This window comes from Salvelinus namaycush, chromosome 12 (genome assembly GCF_016432855.1).
Source record: "Salvelinus namaycush isolate Seneca chromosome 12, SaNama_1.0, whole genome shotgun sequence".
Taxonomy (NCBI): Eukaryota; Metazoa; Chordata; class Actinopteri; order Salmoniformes; family Salmonidae; genus Salvelinus; species Salvelinus namaycush.
The window spans coordinates 33,933,463-33,950,353 of record NC_052318.1 but is presented as its reverse complement, the minus strand read 5'-3'; the positions used below and the strand labels follow the sequence as shown (position 1 = coordinate 33,950,353).

At 40.5% G+C, this 16,891-nt stretch overlaps 2 protein-coding genes across 3 annotated transcripts in view; one reads left to right on the top strand and one right to left on the bottom strand.

The window, feature by feature from the left end:
• Positions 1–11,557, top strand: part of LOC120057149 (unconventional myosin-Ic-like) — a 44,401-nt gene extending 32,844 nt beyond the window's left edge. For both annotated transcript variants that reach the window (XM_039005609.1, XM_039005608.1), the window contains exons 16-31: positions 270–316; positions 506–586; positions 872–977; positions 1,058–1,175; positions 6,534–6,647; positions 6,781–6,857; positions 7,088–7,156; positions 7,348–7,592; positions 7,796–7,879; positions 8,079–8,172; positions 8,446–8,501; positions 9,095–9,230; positions 9,431–9,501; positions 9,614–9,711; positions 9,952–10,051; positions 10,287–11,557. In XM_039005609.1, coding sequence (XP_038861537.1) covers positions 270–316; positions 506–586; positions 872–977; positions 1,058–1,175; positions 6,534–6,647; positions 6,781–6,857; positions 7,088–7,156; positions 7,348–7,592; positions 7,796–7,879; positions 8,079–8,172; positions 8,446–8,501; positions 9,095–9,230; positions 9,431–9,501; positions 9,614–9,711; positions 9,952–10,051; positions 10,287–10,313 — 1,523 coding nt within the window. In that variant the 3' untranslated portion in view covers positions 10,314–11,557. The remainder of the gene's footprint in view (positions 1–269; positions 317–505; positions 587–871; positions 978–1,057; positions 1,176–6,533; positions 6,648–6,780; positions 6,858–7,087; positions 7,157–7,347; positions 7,593–7,795; positions 7,880–8,078; positions 8,173–8,445; positions 8,502–9,094; positions 9,231–9,430; positions 9,502–9,613; positions 9,712–9,951; positions 10,052–10,286) is intronic.
• A 181-nt stretch (positions 11,558–11,738) lies between these two features.
• LOC120056694 lies at positions 11,739–12,893 on the bottom strand. The gene is made up of 4 exons (XM_039004901.1): positions 12,684–12,893; positions 12,452–12,553; positions 12,128–12,337; positions 11,739–11,957 (listed from the first exon to the last, which is right to left on the bottom strand). Exons 1-4 carry the CDS (start codon positions 12,891–12,893, stop codon positions 11,739–11,741), a joined length of 741 nt encoding a protein of 246 aa, XP_038860829.1.
• Positions 12,894–16,891: the final 3,998 nt, after the last annotated feature.

Below are 16,891 nucleotides of genomic sequence, written 5' to 3'. Positions count from 1 at the left end.
AACTGTTGATATTGTTCTTTATCTTTATATTCATTTCTGATGTGTTTTTTTCTTCTTTCGAGTGTCATGATAACTGAATATATGAATATATCTGAATGAATATGACTTTGAATGCTATACCTGTACCTGTAACCCCCCCTTCTGAAAAAATGACAAACTAAATAAAAAGTTGGTCACAGAAATATTTGGGGTATAACTGCAAGAAATAATTCACTGATTTCAACCACACACATACGGTCTGTATTATTTTATGTTCCTCTGCATCACAGGGTTTCTGGCCAAAAACACAGACCTGCTCTACAGAAACCTGAAAGAGGTGAGGCTGGAGTAACAATAGAGAAATGAGAACACAGACCACACTCTCACACTCACCACACTCATGAACTCTCTCAGAACTCCCTCACACTGTTTATGTGTGTACACTACAGTAGGTATATACAGTATAGTGTCCATAGGTGTGGTGTGGTGTGTTTATATGGTTCTGTGTTGTGCTTTCTCTGTTCAGGTCATATGCCAGTCAGATAACCAAATCCTGAGTCAGTGCTTCCACAGAGAGGAAGTGACCACCCAAAAACGGCCAGAGACGGTGAGATACGCGCACACAGACATACACACACACAGATATACACACACAGCCGACTAAACTCAACTCCATGATTTACATTGGAGTTGAGCAGCGACTAGAGTGGGCGGACTGGATTTCAGCACCCAAATAATTATTTTACACAACAAAGAATAGCACACATTTACACGGGACAATGTCATGTGTAAATGCAGGCTTTTCTTTGGGTGCTGAAAGTTGAGTTTAGTCAGCTAACATGCACACAAATACAAATAGTTTGATATCGCACCTCACTGCTGCCCTCTGCAGGCTGCCACTCAGTTTAAGAACAGCCTGGCCAAACTGATAGAGATCCTGATGTCCAAGGAGCCATCCTATGTGCGCTGTATCAAACCCAACGATGCCAAGCAGTCAGGTAATCATACACTGTAAAATCAGTCAATCAGTCAATCAGTCAATCAATCAATCAGTCAATGTAATATTCTTTCTCAACAGGGAGGTTTGATGAGGCTCTGGTCAGACACCAGGTCAAATATCTGGGTCTGATGGAGAACCTGAGAGTCAGGAGAGCTGGCTTTGCCTACCGCCGACGCTACGAAGCCTTCCTACAGAGGTATGTTTGTCTGTATACAGTGCATTTTGAATGTATTTAGACCCCCTTGACTTTTTCCACATTTTGTTACGTTACAGCCTTATTCTAAAATGGGTAAAAAAATAAATAAAAAATCCTCATCAATTTACACACGGTACCCCATAATGATTAAGCAAAAACATTATATTAGACATTTTAGCAAATGTATACCCAAAAAATATCTGAAATATCACATTTACATAAGTATTCAGACCCTTTACTCAGTACTTTGTTGAAGCACCTTTGGCAGCGATTACAGGCTTGAGTCTTCTTGGTTATGACGCTACAAGCTTGGTATTTGGGGAGTTCCTCTCATGCTCTGTCAGGTTGGATGGGGAGCGTCGCTGCACAGCTATTTTCAGGTCTCTCCAGAGATGTTCAATTGGGTTCAAGTCCGGACTCTGGCTGGGCCACTCAAGGACATTCGGAGACTTGTTCCGAAGCCACTCCTGCATTGTCTTGGCTGTGTGCTTAGGGTCGTTGTCCTGTTGGAAGGTGAACCTTCGCCCCAGTCTGAGGTCCTGAGTACTCTGGAGCAGGTTTTCATCAAGGATCTCTCTCTACTTTCCTTTGTTCATCTTTCCCTCGATCTTGACTAGTCTCCCAGTCCCTGCTGCTGAAAAACATCCCAACAGCATGATGATGCTGCCACCACCATGCTTCACCATAAGGATGGTGCCATGTTTCCTCCAGGCGTGATGCTTTTTTTATTTTTATTTTTTATTATTTTTTATTGGGGTGGATCAGCTTAATATTGCGGAAAGAATGTTGCTTCCAATGTAATTGTCTGCATCATTTCCAATCCCCCATATTTTTTTGGGTAAATATATATATCCATACACGCATGCATACATATATACATATATACATACACATACCTATATAGACATACATACTTTTTTAAAGAATATACCTTTATTATTATTCCCCGCAACCCTACCACCGCTCCCCCAATTGGAGTAAACTAATAAACACTTCTGCTTTTACCTTCAATTTATACATCTTATACCTATTTTACAGACACAGACTACTTTATAATAGTTCTCTCTTGTTTGTTCTTAGTCCTTCCTCTATTTCTGTTGTCCATCCAATTTTATTTCCACTTGTAACTGTGCTATTTCACAAAAGCTCCGCACCTATACACATTTCACAGATCCCGTATGCCCTACATTGTTTATCTTGTTATTAGTCCCACCCTTCAGTTCCACTCAACCCTTCCCATCTATCTTCCAACATCATCCATTTCGGATTTTTATTTGCCATATATTTTTCAACTGTGCTGTGATGCTTCACAAAAGATTTGAACCTTCCTATTCTCATAGCTTCTACAGATTGTAAATTAAAAATAAACATTTTTGCTAAAATAATTATTATATTATTGATTGATTGACTATGGCTTTTCAAATCCCCCAGTATTGCTATCTGTAGCGTTAGTTCTAGGCAAATGTTGCAATTCTTCAGCCATTCCTGGACCTGTGACCAAAAACGAGCTACATATGGACAATACCAAAATAAATGATCTAATGACTCTGCCTCCTCACAACAGAATCTGCAGAGCTGGGAAGATTGTATACCCCATATATATAACATTCTATTAGTTGCAAGAATTTTGTACAGTAATTTAAATTGAAAAATTCGAAGTTTTGAATCCGGCGTTGTTTTGCGTATCAATTCATAAACCATGTGCCATGGAATGGGTACATCGAAAATCTCTTCCCAACTATTTTGCAATTTATATGGCACAGCTGTCAGTTTTTTGGTCCTTAAATGAAATTGGTATATGTTTTTATTTATCACACTTTTCTTTAACCATTTATGTTCTTTAATACAGGGCCGACATACAAGTTCCTTACTTTTTTCCCCTTCTACTTGCCTCTTCCATTTTTGTGGTAATGCTGCAATTAATTGGTTGTAATTTTGGGTAGAGCAGACATTTCCATATGTCTGTGTTAGCTGCATGTGTGACATAACTCCACCAGTCCTATTTATGATATCATTCACAAAAATTATACCTTTTTTAAACATTTCTTCGATAAATACAGTTTTTTTATCAATTACTATATTTGAATTTAACCACAATATTTGTTGTACTATTTGTTCCGTCCTTTCAGGTGGATTAAACTGAAATTGCAACCAACTTTCTAAGGCTTGTTTAAAAAATAAGGATATTTTGGAGATTATTTCCTTTTCAAACAACCGAAAGTGAGCAGGTGTAATCTGAATAAAGGGAAAAAGGCCCTTCTTGAACATAGGATGAGACATTCGTACCAATTTACTAGAGAACCAGTTTGGATTTAAGTATAACTTTTGTATGACTGATGCCTTTAGTGAGAGGTCTAATGCTTTAATATTTAATAATTTCTGCCCTCCGAATTCATATTCGTTATATAAATAGGCCCTTTTAATTTTATCTGGCTTGCCGTTCCAAATAAAATGGAATATTTTTTGTTCATATAATTTAAAAAGCAGGTCACTAGGTGTAGGCAAAACCATAAGCAAATAGGTAAACTGTGATATGACTAAAGAGTTAATCAGGGTGATTTTTCCACAAATAGACAAGTATTTTCCTTTCCATGGTAGCAAGATCTTATCTATTTTTGCTAACTTTCTATAAAAATTTATTGGAGTGAGATCATTTCTTTCTTTTGGGATTTTTATACCGAGTATGTCCACATCTCCGTCAGACCATTTAATTGGTAAACTACATGGCAATATAAAATGTGTATTTTTTAGTGATCCAATACGTAATATGGTACATTTATCATAATTTGGTTTTAATCCAGAGAGGATAGCAAAGGTATCTAGATCCTCTATGAGGCCGTGGAGAGACTCTAGTTGTGGTTTTAAAAGAAAACATGAATCATCAGCGTACAATGACACCTTAGTTTTTAAGCCACGGATTTCTAATCCATTAATATTAATGTTTGATCTAATTTTAACAGCTAACATTTCGATGGCAATAATAAATAGATATGCCGATAGTGGACAACCTTGTTTTACTCCTCTAGATAGTTTAAAACTTTCTGAGATGTAGCCATTATTTACTATTTTACACCTAGGGTTACTATACATAATTTTAACCCATTTTATAAGAGATTCCCCAAAATTGAAATATTCTAGGCATTTATATATAAACTCCAGTCGTACTTTATCAAAAGCCTTTTCAAAATCAGCTATGAAAACCAGACCTGGTGTCCCCGATATTTCATAGTGTTCTATTGTTTCCAGTACTTGCCTTATATTATCTCCAATGTATCGTCCATGTAAAAAACCTGTCTGATTAGGATGAATAATATCTGACAAAACTTTTTTTATTCTATGCGCCAAGCATTTTGCTAGGATTTTTGCATCACAACACTGAAGTGTAAGAGGTCTCCAATTTTTTAATTGGACTGGATCTTTATATATACCACTTGGGTCCTGTTTCAGTAATAACGATATCAGACCTTCTTGTTGCGTGTCTGATAATCTACCATTTATATAGGAGTGGTTAAAACAAGCTAATAATGGTCCTTTGAGTATATCAAAAAAAGTTTTGTATACTTCCACTGGTATGCCATCCAGCCCTGGAGTTTTCCCATCCTTAAAGGCCCCAATTGCATCAAGCAGTTCCTCCTCTGTAATTTGGCCTTCACATGAGTCTTTCTGTACAGATGTTAATTTTACATTATTAATAGGAAAAAAATCCATACAATTAGTTTCAGTTAGTGGAGATGGAGGAGCCTGAAACGAAAACATATTCTTAAAGTACTTTACTTCCTCTTTCAAAATATCATTTGGTGAATCATGCGTGACTCCATCATTTGTAACAAGTTTTAATACATTTTTTTTGGTAGCATTTCTATATTGAAGATTGAAAAAGAATTTGGTGCATTTTTCCCCATATTCCATCCAGTTCGCTTTATTTTTATAATATATTACACTGGATCTTTCTTGAATAAGTTCCTCCATTTCTTTTTGTTTTTCCTCTAACTTATTCTGTGCCTCTATGGTACTGTTTTTATTGCTATCTAACTGTACTGTTAGTCCTTCAATTTCCTTTGTTAATATGGACTCTTTTGATCTAAATTCCCTTTGTTTTATAGATGAGTACTGAATTGCATGGCCTCTAAAGGCACACTTAAAAGTGTCCCATACAATAAGGGGATCTGCTGTACCTATGTTATGTCTGAAAAAGTCAGTTATAAAATCTTCTGTCCTAGTTCTAAACAATTTATCATCTAGTAGACTTTGATTAAATTTCCAATATCCTCGCCCACGTGGAAATTCTGTAAGAGAAATATATATGCCAATTATGTGATGATCCGACCGCATTCTGTCCCCTATCAACACTTTTTTAACTTTTGGTGCCAGAGAGAATGGTATAAGAAAGTAGTCAAGTAGTCAATCCAGGCGTGATGCTTGGCATTCAGGCCAAAGAGTTAAATCTTGGTTTCAACAGACCAGAGAATCTTGGTTGTCATGGTCTGAGAGTCCTTTAGGTGCCCTTTGGCAAACTCCAAGCGGGCTGTCATGTGCCTTTTACCCGAGGAGTGGCTTCCGTCTGGCCACTCTACCATAAAGGGCCTGATTGGTGGAGTGCTGCAGAGATGGTTGTCCTTCTGGAAGGTTCTCCCATCTCCACAGAGGAACTCTGGAGCTCTGTCAGAGTGACCATCGGGTTCTTGGTCACCTGCCTGACCAAGGCCCTTCTCCCCCGATTGCTCAGTTTGGCCCGAGAGGCCAGCTCTAGGAAGTCTTGTGGTTCCGAACTTCTTCCATTTAAGAATGATGGAGGTCACTGTGTTCTTGGGGACCTTCAATGCTGCGGAAATGTTTGGTACCCTTCCCCAGATCTGTGCCTCGACACAATCCTGTCTCAGAGCTCTACGGGAATTAATTCGACCTCATGGATTGGTTTTTGCTCTGACATGCACTGTCAGCTGTGGGACCTTATATGGACAGATGTGTGCCTTTCCAAATCATGCCCAATAAATCAAGTTGGAGAAACATCTCAAGGATGATCAATGGAAACAGGATGCACCTGAGTTCAATTTCGAGTCTCATGGCAAAGGGCCTGAATACTTATGTAAATATATTTTTTAAATGTTTTTATGGTTTTATAAATTTGCAAAAATGTTTAAAAAAAACTGTTTTGGCTTTGTCATTATGGGGTATTGTGTGTAGTTTGATGAGGAAAATTGTTTTTTAAATCAATTTTAAAATAAGGCTGTAACGTAACACAATGTGGAAAAAGGGAAGGGGTCTGAATACTTTCTGAATGCACTGTATTATGTGACTGTTTACACGTTTCTATAACCACAGTTTCTATATTAACCACATACATTTATTTAACTACAGGTACAAGTCTCTGTGTCCCGGGACGTGGCCTAACTGGCAGGGCAGACTGGCTGATGGAGTTGCCACTCTGGTCCAACACCTGGGCTATAAACCAGAGGAATACAAACTGGGAAAGTATGTACACACAGAGAGAGAGGGGGAGGGAGGGAGAACAGAAAGTAAGGGGACTTCCATTTGCCTTAGTCATGTTATGAGGAGAAACATGAGACGGTATGTTGTTGATGTGTAATTCCCTATATCTTTGCAGGACCAAGATCTTCATCCGCTTCCCAAAGACTCTGTTCACCACTGAAGATGCCTTGGAGGCCAGGAGGCCCGCCCTCGGTGAGACTATACAGCAGAGAGGACGATGACAAGGCTGTTTAGTTTGGGGAGAATTAATGTGTTGAAGAAAATAACATGATTAACAGCAGAGTAGCAGTAGAAAACAGTGAACTGCCCTTGGCAGAAGTATGAGGATGTATAATACACTAAGCAAATGTAATAAGGATGTAATTGATATAGTCTGTTCTGTGGTCCACCATTTTGTCTCCTCTGTTCCTGTGCTGTTCTAGCTCTCACCCTACAGACCTCATGGAGGGGCTACAGAGAGAGGGCCAAGTACCACCGCATCAGAAACGCAGGTGAGGGATCAAACAGCTCACACTCTTACCTGCTTCTCAATTACTGCTTCCTCAAGCAATTACTCTGCAGCCACTTTCTGCTGAATGAAGTAAGGCCGAGAATATGATTTTGTTTGTTCTTCTGAGCTCTGCACAGTTGTAGCTTGTTGGGGTGTTTCTGGGATATGACTGATTGTTTTCTCTCTATATAGTGCTAGTGATCCAGTCTGCCTGGAGAGGGATGAAATCCCGCCGTAAGGCAAGGCGCCGCAGACACGCTGCTGAAATCATACGCAAGTTCATCAAGGGCTTCATCTACCGCCACTATGAGCGCTGTCCAGAGAATGAGTACTTCCTGGACCATCAGCGTTTCTCTTTCCTGATGACGCTGGTTAGGAACCCGCCCAAGAGTGTCCTGGACAAGAGCTGGCCCGTCCCCCCACCTAGCCTCACTGAGGTACTGCAGCCCCACAGTACACACACACACACACACACACACACACACACACACACACACACACACACACACACACACACACACACACACACACACACTGAAGGAAATGTAGCATAAGCTAAGGTGTGATGGTGCAATGCGTCTGACTGTTGTACATACAATGTGTCAATGTTTTATTTGTATCTGTCCCTATGTCTGTGTAGGCGTCAAAGCACCTGTGCAGGCTGTGTATGCAGAACATGATGCGGGCCTACTGCAGGAGGATCCAGCCAGAGTGGAAGAAACAGGTAGACTACTGTCTGTTACTGTCACTCACCTGACGGGAACACATAGAAAGGATATTTCTGTCCACTTTATTAATTTTATTCTCTCTTACACACACACACTCTCTCTCACTCTCTCTGTCTCCCTACTCCATTCCTTCTCCCCTTTTCTCCTCCTGTCTCTTTCTCCAACTCCACATGTATCTCTTCTGTGTCTCTATAGATGGAGCAGAAGGTGGTAGCCAGTCAGATCTTCCAGGACCAGAAGGACAGCTATCCCCAGAGTGTCCCCAAGCTGTTTGTGGCCTCCAGACTAGGTAGGGCACACACACTCACTGACACACTTGGTACACACCTCAGGCGACTGGTTGCACCTTAATTGGGGAGGATGGGTTCATAGTAATGGTTGCAACGGAATAAATGGAATGGTATCCAGCACATCAAACACGTGTTTGATACCATTCCATTTACTTCATTCCAGCCTTTACTATGAGCCGTCCTCCCCTCAGCAGCCTCCTGTGGTACACAGACTTCAAAACTTCACAGACCTGACAAACACACCACTGACAGATGCTCTTTCCTGTACACAGACAGTGAGGAGTTCAACCTCAAAGTGATACAGACTCTGGGCAATGACAAAGTGAAAGTGAGTAACATGATGTTGTAATACTATCCCCCTGAGTGTTTGTGTCAGTTTGGACTGGAGTCTACCATGACCCTTCTCACCTCTGTCACTCTCTTGTTGTTGGTTGAGTACTTAAATCCTGCTAATTGGCTGTTTCCTGTGTACTGTATCTACAAAGTCATATATTGCTTTGAATCTATATTGATACAGAAACTTTGACAACTTTTGGTTTTTATGACGGGTGGCGCAGTGGTCTAGGGCACTGCATCGCAGTGCTAGCTGCGCCACCAGAGTCTCTGGGTTCGCGCCCAGGCTCTGTCGCAGCCGGCCGCAACCGGGAGGTCCGTGGGGCGACGCACAATTGGCATAGCGTCGTCCGGGTTAGGGAGGGTTTGGCCGGTAGGGATATCCTTGTCTCAGTATGTAAAAATGTAATGTAATGAAATGTAAAAAATGTAATAAAATGTATGCACTCTACTGTAAGTCGCTCTGGATAAGAGCGTCTGCTAAATGACTAAAATGTAAATGTAAAAAAAATGACAACCCCTCCCTCTCTCTCACTGTCACTCTTCTTTCTTTCTCTCTCCATCCCCCTCTTCTTCTGTCTGTGACAGTATGGAGTTGCGGTGACTAAGTATGATAGGAGGGGTTACAAGGCGCGGCCGCGCCAGCTGCTCCTCACCTCCTCCTTTGCCGTGCTGGTGGCTGAGGCCAAGCTGAAGCAGAGGATCGACTATGTGGCCCTGAGGAGTGAGTCTCTGCTGGGAGCCATAGGGGATTGAGGGACCGGGGCTGGTGGGCCAGGGGTGAGGGGTGAGGGCAGGCCTGGAGCAGGGGGCAGGGGGGTTGAACTTAAATGGTTAGGCCTCAGGAGTTTTTAGTAACATTGCTTATAAGGTAGTGGTAGTGTGTTTGCAGTGTATAACAGGGTGCCATTCCTCTCTTTCCAGGCATCTCTGTGAGTTCTCTGACTGATGGGTTCATGGTTCTGCACGTGCCCAGTGAGGATAACAAGCAGAAGGTAACAGGATGACCTCATTCTGGTTATTCTATCGAGCAGTTGTCATGGTGACTTACTGCCATGGTGCCATAAAGTACAGTACCTAACCTCTGACCCCTTGTCTGCCCTGTAGAGTGATGTGGTGCTCCAGTGTGATCATGTGATCGAGGTGGTGACCAAGCTGGCCACCATGGCGGACAAGAAGAACAAGGTCAACATCAGCCAGGACAGGTGGGTCTGGCTCATAGAATTAGGAATTAGAATAGGATCTCTATGGTCGAGCTTCTCTGATCATCTGGACACTGGATAGCTTCATTACCTTTTTCAGAGAATTTTTGCCAATCCTTTCCAACTGTCATCCGCTGTTTGTGCTAATGACACCTTTCTATTTTATTCCCTCCTCTCTCTCATCCCATCTCACCGCCATCACTCCTTTCCTCTCTCTGATCCTCTCCTCCTGTCTGTGTGCAGTATTAAGTTTGCGTTGGCTCGGGGGAAGGAGGGGGTCATTGATTTCACCAGTGGACCAGAGCTGAAGGTAGCCAAAGGCAAGAAAGGACACCTGCTGGTGGTGAGTCAGGAGACGGGAGAGGAGGAAACGTATTATTATGAGGACAGTAGGGCTTGAGGAAGGGAGGGTGAGGACTTCTAGATGGAGGACGAGGTGAGCTGGGATTGTCAAATGGAAAGCAGTAGAGTATTAAAGATAGCTACCTCTTTCATCTCTATATTTTCACTGGAAGTTTTGACCAATAATCCACATTAGGGACTAACAATGGCCTCGTGTGAATTGACTTGTTTTGCAGACGGCCCCTCAACTCAACCCAAGATGATGACCTCGCTGTAATCCACAGAGAACCAATCATTCCACAGGATGATTTCCTGCTTTAGCCAATCAGATTATAGCCACACAGAAGTTATTTTTCTCCATTAAATGTGAGACCACAGCCATACACTGCCTACTACAAGATAATTATTATTTTCTCCGTTAGCACAATTGAACTTATAAATCTTAATTTAGATAGTTATTGATTTAAATTACATATTATCTTATATAAATGGATTCAGAGGTTTTGCCGGAATTCATAATACTTTGTTGTTTATTAACAAAACTCGTATTAAATGAAACAACACATTTTCAATCTTATGCTTCATCTTTATTTTGTAGTCCTTTACAATATATTTGCTCTTGTATGTAAAAAAAAATATATATATATATATATTTAGATTTCCATAATAACAAAAATAAACACCATTTTACAAATAAATAAGTAATAAATAAGTAAATAAATAGGCAAAAAGGCATCTTTGGAAAGTACAGTGAAGTGAGGACTGTTGAGAAAGGGGATGTTGGGTAGTGTTTCTCAACACTCTTCCAGCTCTCAGCTGTTAGAGTCAGCGAGAGAGAGAAAGAAAAGAAGGAAACTCAGGGAGAAACCCAGAGTAGAGTAAGGCTGTAAGACATACAGTAACACTATGCGTAAACCTGGTTTCAGTCTAACAAAGTCAACCGAGCATCTCACAACAATGAGAAATCATGATCTTAGGGAATAATAGAAATTATAAACCGGGTAGTTTGGCTCCTGGATGCTGATTGTCGGAAAAGCCGTAGTATATCAGACAATATACCATGGGTATGACGCAAAACTACTTGTTTCTGTTATAATTACGTTGGTAACCAGTTTATAATAGCAATAAGGCACCTCTGGGGTTTGTGGTATATGGGCAATATACCACAGCTAAGGGCTGTATCCAGGCACTCTGGGATGCGTCATGCCTAAGAACAGCCCTTATCCTTGGTATATAGGGCCATATACTATACCCCCTCGGGCCTTACTGATTAATTGAACCCTATCATTAATGCAGTTGAAATAACAACAGCAGGTATTGACATCACTTGGCAATATTGAGTCACAGTACTGTATTTCTGTCATAGTAATACTGAATGAAATATATCATTATTATCACCTTATAATAACGCTGATTATTATCATCATAATGAATAATACTAATATCATTATTATTGGTGTTATTAGCTGCCTTGTTACTGCTGAAATAAACTGTGTGCATTGACTACATAAAATACTGTTGTGTTATAATTCATAATACTACAATTTGTAAATTCTCACATCCAACAATGTCCCTAGTCCACAAAATAAGTTAAAAGCCACTCTAACCACAACCCGTCACAGGCTAGTGCAGTACTAGTTTGCATTATGAATATGAATCCATGCATACCATGTCTATCTGCCCCTGGGCTAGGTACCTGGAGGACCTCTGTGTTTGGTCTTCAGGAGGATGAAGTCTCTGGCCAGCTTGGTGAGGTAGCGCTCCAGGTCCCTGAGGATGACGTAGCCCTCCAGGCGGCTGGTCCACAGGGACTTTGATGGGGCCTGGTGGCTGGAGGGAGGGCTCACTGCACGGGTCAGGGCTGGGGGAGAGGTGGGTCTCACATTGGAGCTGTTCACACATCTCAACTGTAAAGACCACAGAGAGGTTTATCAGACTGCGCTCATAACATTTCTCCACAGTGTATATACAGTAGCTACTGAGTAGCCATAGTGGGTAGCTACATTAACACCTAATATAGTGCGCAGAGACAATAAGTATACACTTCGTTCATGTATAGGGCGCACATTGTCTGTACCTGAAAGTTGACTTTTGTCATGAGATCCCGCAGGTCTGTCAGAATGTGCTGTATTCTCTCAGGTATGCTGGGTTTAGGCTTGCCCCTGCTCCCCATCCTGTGGGCTGCCCCCTGTCCAACCTCCTCCCTCTCCATCTCCCTTCTCTTCGTGTCCAGGTGAGCCCAGAAGGTGTGCAGGTCTAGAGAGGCAGCACTCAGACGCTCCCAGTCCTGTACAGGCCAGATCATAACATTATTCACAATATCACAATCTCCTATTCTATGGTACATTTTTTAAGCATTAAACCACAGCAGGTTAACAGGTGGTACAGGTCACACACAAACCTTCATCTGAAGCCAGTGGTAGAAGTCTGTGGAGAGAGAGGGTAGGGTCTGCCACTCCAGACTTCTGTCCTCAAACTGCTTGTTATCCAACTGCTCCTCCTTCTGGCAAGACAAATGAAGATACATTATGATAACAGCCTGTAGCAGGGGAGGATAGCTGTTATCTCTGGGCATACAGAATCTCTAGCAGACTAGCCACCAGTAATAGAGGCTAGCAGAGGAGTCAACTCACATATCTCCTGAGCAGCTGCTGTACCCGAGTGTGGGTGCATCTGATGGATTTGAGGGAGTATGAGTAGGACTTGAGTAGGCCTGGAGGGGATGCACAACATGGGTACACACAGCTCAGGGTAAGGAAAAACTGGAGAAACAGAACCTGCCACCAAACAGACATCTGGAAGAGACAGGGACAGGATGAGTGATTGCTAAATTGCAAAATCATGTCAACATTTGTCAATGAATGAAAGTCGACATGCAGAACAAATATAGCCAGCCTTATCTGAATCAATTCTCAATACATGTTGGTAACTTGTGGAACTCTCTTATATGTATTACTTAACAACCACAATACAAATGTTAGATCCAGGACAATTTAGCACCAGCCTTCAATCGAAAACTGGAGAATTTACCAAGCTCCATATTCCTTGCTTTCTAACCGGGGCTCTATTTAATCCATATCGCTGAAGTTTTAGTGTGATTGAAATTTAAAGGCAATGTTCCCGAGTTAGCAGACTGCATTCACGGTAAAAGCTGCATATTTCGGCTCAATTGGAAATTGCTTTTACATTTCTATTGCATAATCTGTCATGCTTCAACTATACAGATTGACTAGAGCAGCTAGTATCATTATCTTATCACACTAACACAGACTTCTTAGTATCTAAACCAGCCCTATAGAGATAAAGGAGTTTACCACCGGTGGTCCAGCTATGGAACATCTGTACTGCTCAACACTAGCTAGAGTGAGATGGACAGAGACAGAGTAGACTTACCTTGTAGAGATAGCAATCTGTGATTGACACATCCTAGCTGCATCCTTTGATATTTATATATGTCTTCAGTTTCTGTTGTGGTCTGGAGTTTTTCTCAGCAGCTCGTGTAGCGGTTTCAGCAATATGATTCATTTAACCTGCCCAATTGCCTAAGTGTAGAGGTTAGTAAGCACATAATTACATTTTTCATTTTTCGCTATCATTTTGAGGTGAATAGAGCCTAATATGATGATTGTTCATTGTTGTAGAATTACTCAATGTTATCATATTTTTATCAAACTGTTCTGTAACTTTTTACAGTGTAAATGCAATCTAGACAAATTAGTCATTATATATGATATTCTGCTGAGTTTAGTAGACATTTAACATTTTAGTAATTCAACAGATTCTCCTATCCAGAGCGACTCAAGGTCACGTGAACAGATTTTTCACCTAGTCTGCTCGGTGATTTGAACCAGCGACGTTTTGCTTATTGGTCCAACGTTCATAACAGCTAGGCTACCTGCCCTTCATCAGTTACTGGTCCAACGTTCCTAACAGCTAGGCTACCTGCCCTTCATCAGTTACTGGTCCAACGTTCATAACAGCTAGGCTACCTGCCCTTCATCAGTTACTGGTCCAACGTTCATAACAGCTAGGCTACCTGCCCTTCATCAGTTACTGGGATTCAAATATCTATAATCACTCCTTTATACTTTACATTAGTAGCGTGTGAAATTATTTTCTAACGGGTTTCTATTGTAGTATAAACTCAAAATTAATAGTTAACAGTTTATTTACAAATCCCTTCATACTTACAAACCCCTTTATAATAGCGTGTATGTATGTATGTATGTATGTATGTATGTATGTATGTATGTATGTATGTATGTATGTATGTATGTATGTATGTGTATATATATAAATGTGTATGTATGTATGTGTATATATATAAATGTGTATGTATGTACTATTATACCTTAATTTATATGGATGCTATAGAAGAAGATTATGAAACAACATTATTATCTCAATTACAGTATTTTGTTCCAGAAATAGAGAACTTACCACTGCCTAAAATAGTCCCGGAAATGAAAATCCCTTTGCGCAATCTTTTTGGTTGTTTCTTTTCTCTACTCTCATCGACGACACTTTGTGTTGTTGTGGCGTGCTCTATGGGGAAGCACCCCAATGTCTCAACTGTATAATCAAAACCACACTATCCTTGTGACATTTTTAAATAAGTGGGTGGGTTGTCCAAGCTGAGATACTACACACTTTATATATTCATTTTTATTCCTTCAGGTTCTCTTTTTTTCCAAAGTGACTTATATTCAATAACACTTTGATGTATACTGCACAACCCACCTAGGCGGATATATAGTATGAAAAGCATTTCCCATACAATGCACACTAGAATACAGTAAGTCACTACTTTGAGACTGACAGCACAGTTAATCAAATGGTACACATGGCAAGTAACAGCAGTGTACGCTAGCCTACTGCACAAGTCATATCGAAGTCTGCCTGGCATAGTCAAATCAATGTGTAGAAAGCAGAATTTTTGCTTCTGCTTTCTCAACATTGATTTGCACAAATTGAATCATTGGATTCATAAATTGAACTTGCATATCATGATTTGAATGAATATTGCATTTAGTTTGACATATATTGAATATATATTTTATATTTAAATAAAAAATGCATATATTCAGTTTCAATATGGTAGACATTGCATTCATTGTCTGTGTATCAAGTTTACAATCTATCATTTGAAGTTTACCAAAGTTTCATATATTCAACTCCTCAGATGCATTAAGATTGGTTTTGAATCTGAATTTCGAGAACTGAATTTGAAAACATAGAGACAACATCCTGGTACTTTGCCAGCCAGGAATGGTAGAACAGAACAGATACAATCAACCCCTCTCGAAATGAGTGGTTTCTAGAGGTTAGTGCCATCTTGAGATTGCATTGCGTCACCTCTGTGTGTTATACACAGTCTGACTGAGTAATAGTTGTCTCTCTTCCCTTTCTCTTCTCTCTCGATAGAGAGAGAAAGAGAGAGAAAGAATTAACAGGAAAAACTACAAAGCAATGATCTTTCAGAAAAAGTCCAGATCTCAGAAAAGTAGATAATTTCACCCTAGGAGAAACAACCCTGAAACACCACCAGCTATGCTTACCTTGGTCTGACTAGAAGATGATCTGGCCAGTTTGACATGGCCATAAAGTCTCTAACAGATAAAGCACTCAGAGCATATTTTGCAATTAGAAAGACCCTATATAAATTTAACCCACCAATTAGAATTTGGGTTAAATTATTTGATTTATTATTTGTCATAACTCCAATCCTTCTATATGGCAGAGAAATTTGGGCCCCCCTTTACAATTTAAAATATACATCATGGGATAAATGCCCCACCAAAGTTTTACACCTGGAATTTTGTCAAAATATTCTAGGTGTGCCCAGAAATGCCCCAAACCTAGCCTGTAGTGCAGATCTTGGGAGATTCCCCCTGGCATTCCAAATTGAGAAAAGAGACACAAAATTCTGGACTCACCTAACACACTGTGATCCAGAATATTAGAATTACAAGGCTTTTTTATGCAAACACCGTAACCAGAGTGACCCTTCAGACTAGCAAACGCACCAACTAAATTCAACCATTCAACCACAAATAACAACATTAGATCGAATAGAAATCTCAATTTAATCACAAACTTCAATGTTACCAAATTCTAAATAGAGATATCAAATTTTCACAACACTTTGTCAAGATCAAAGAATTCAAAGAAAGACATTAGCAATGTACAGACTCAGTGACCATAGCCTGGACATAGAGACAGGACACCATAGAAAAACATGAAAGGTTATAGAAGAAAGACTATGCAAGCACTGTGGGTCGGGTGATGTAGAAAATGAGCAGCATTTCCTACTCCACTGCTTCTAATATCACTCAATCAGAAGTATTTATCTCCTGAAATTTAAAGAAAGAATTGCAGGTTTTCTTGAACTGCCTGTTGAGGAGAAAATCTGCGTTTTGTTAGGAGAAAACGTAGAGAAAGTAGATCTTGCAGCAGATTATGTCCTGGCCTGTTATAATATATGAGAGACAATAGCTCCCACCATGTCATACACATTAGCCCTCGTAGATTTACTTTCTCAATTGTTGCTGTTGTTTTCTTTCTGTGTATATTTGTCCATGTATAATTGCTTTGGCAACAGTGACAACCACCCATTCATGAGAGAGAGAGAGGCCTGCTTCCGTATCCAGAAAATGACTCAGCTCTCTCTCTCTGGAACCGCCTTATACGTGACATGGTCAAAGGTATGTGGACACCCATTACAATGAGTGGATTCGGCTATTTCAGTCACACCCGAGCTCAGTGACTTTCAATGTGGCATCGTCATAGGATGCCACCTTTCCAACAAGTCAGTTCGGGAACTTTCTGCCCTGCTTGAGCT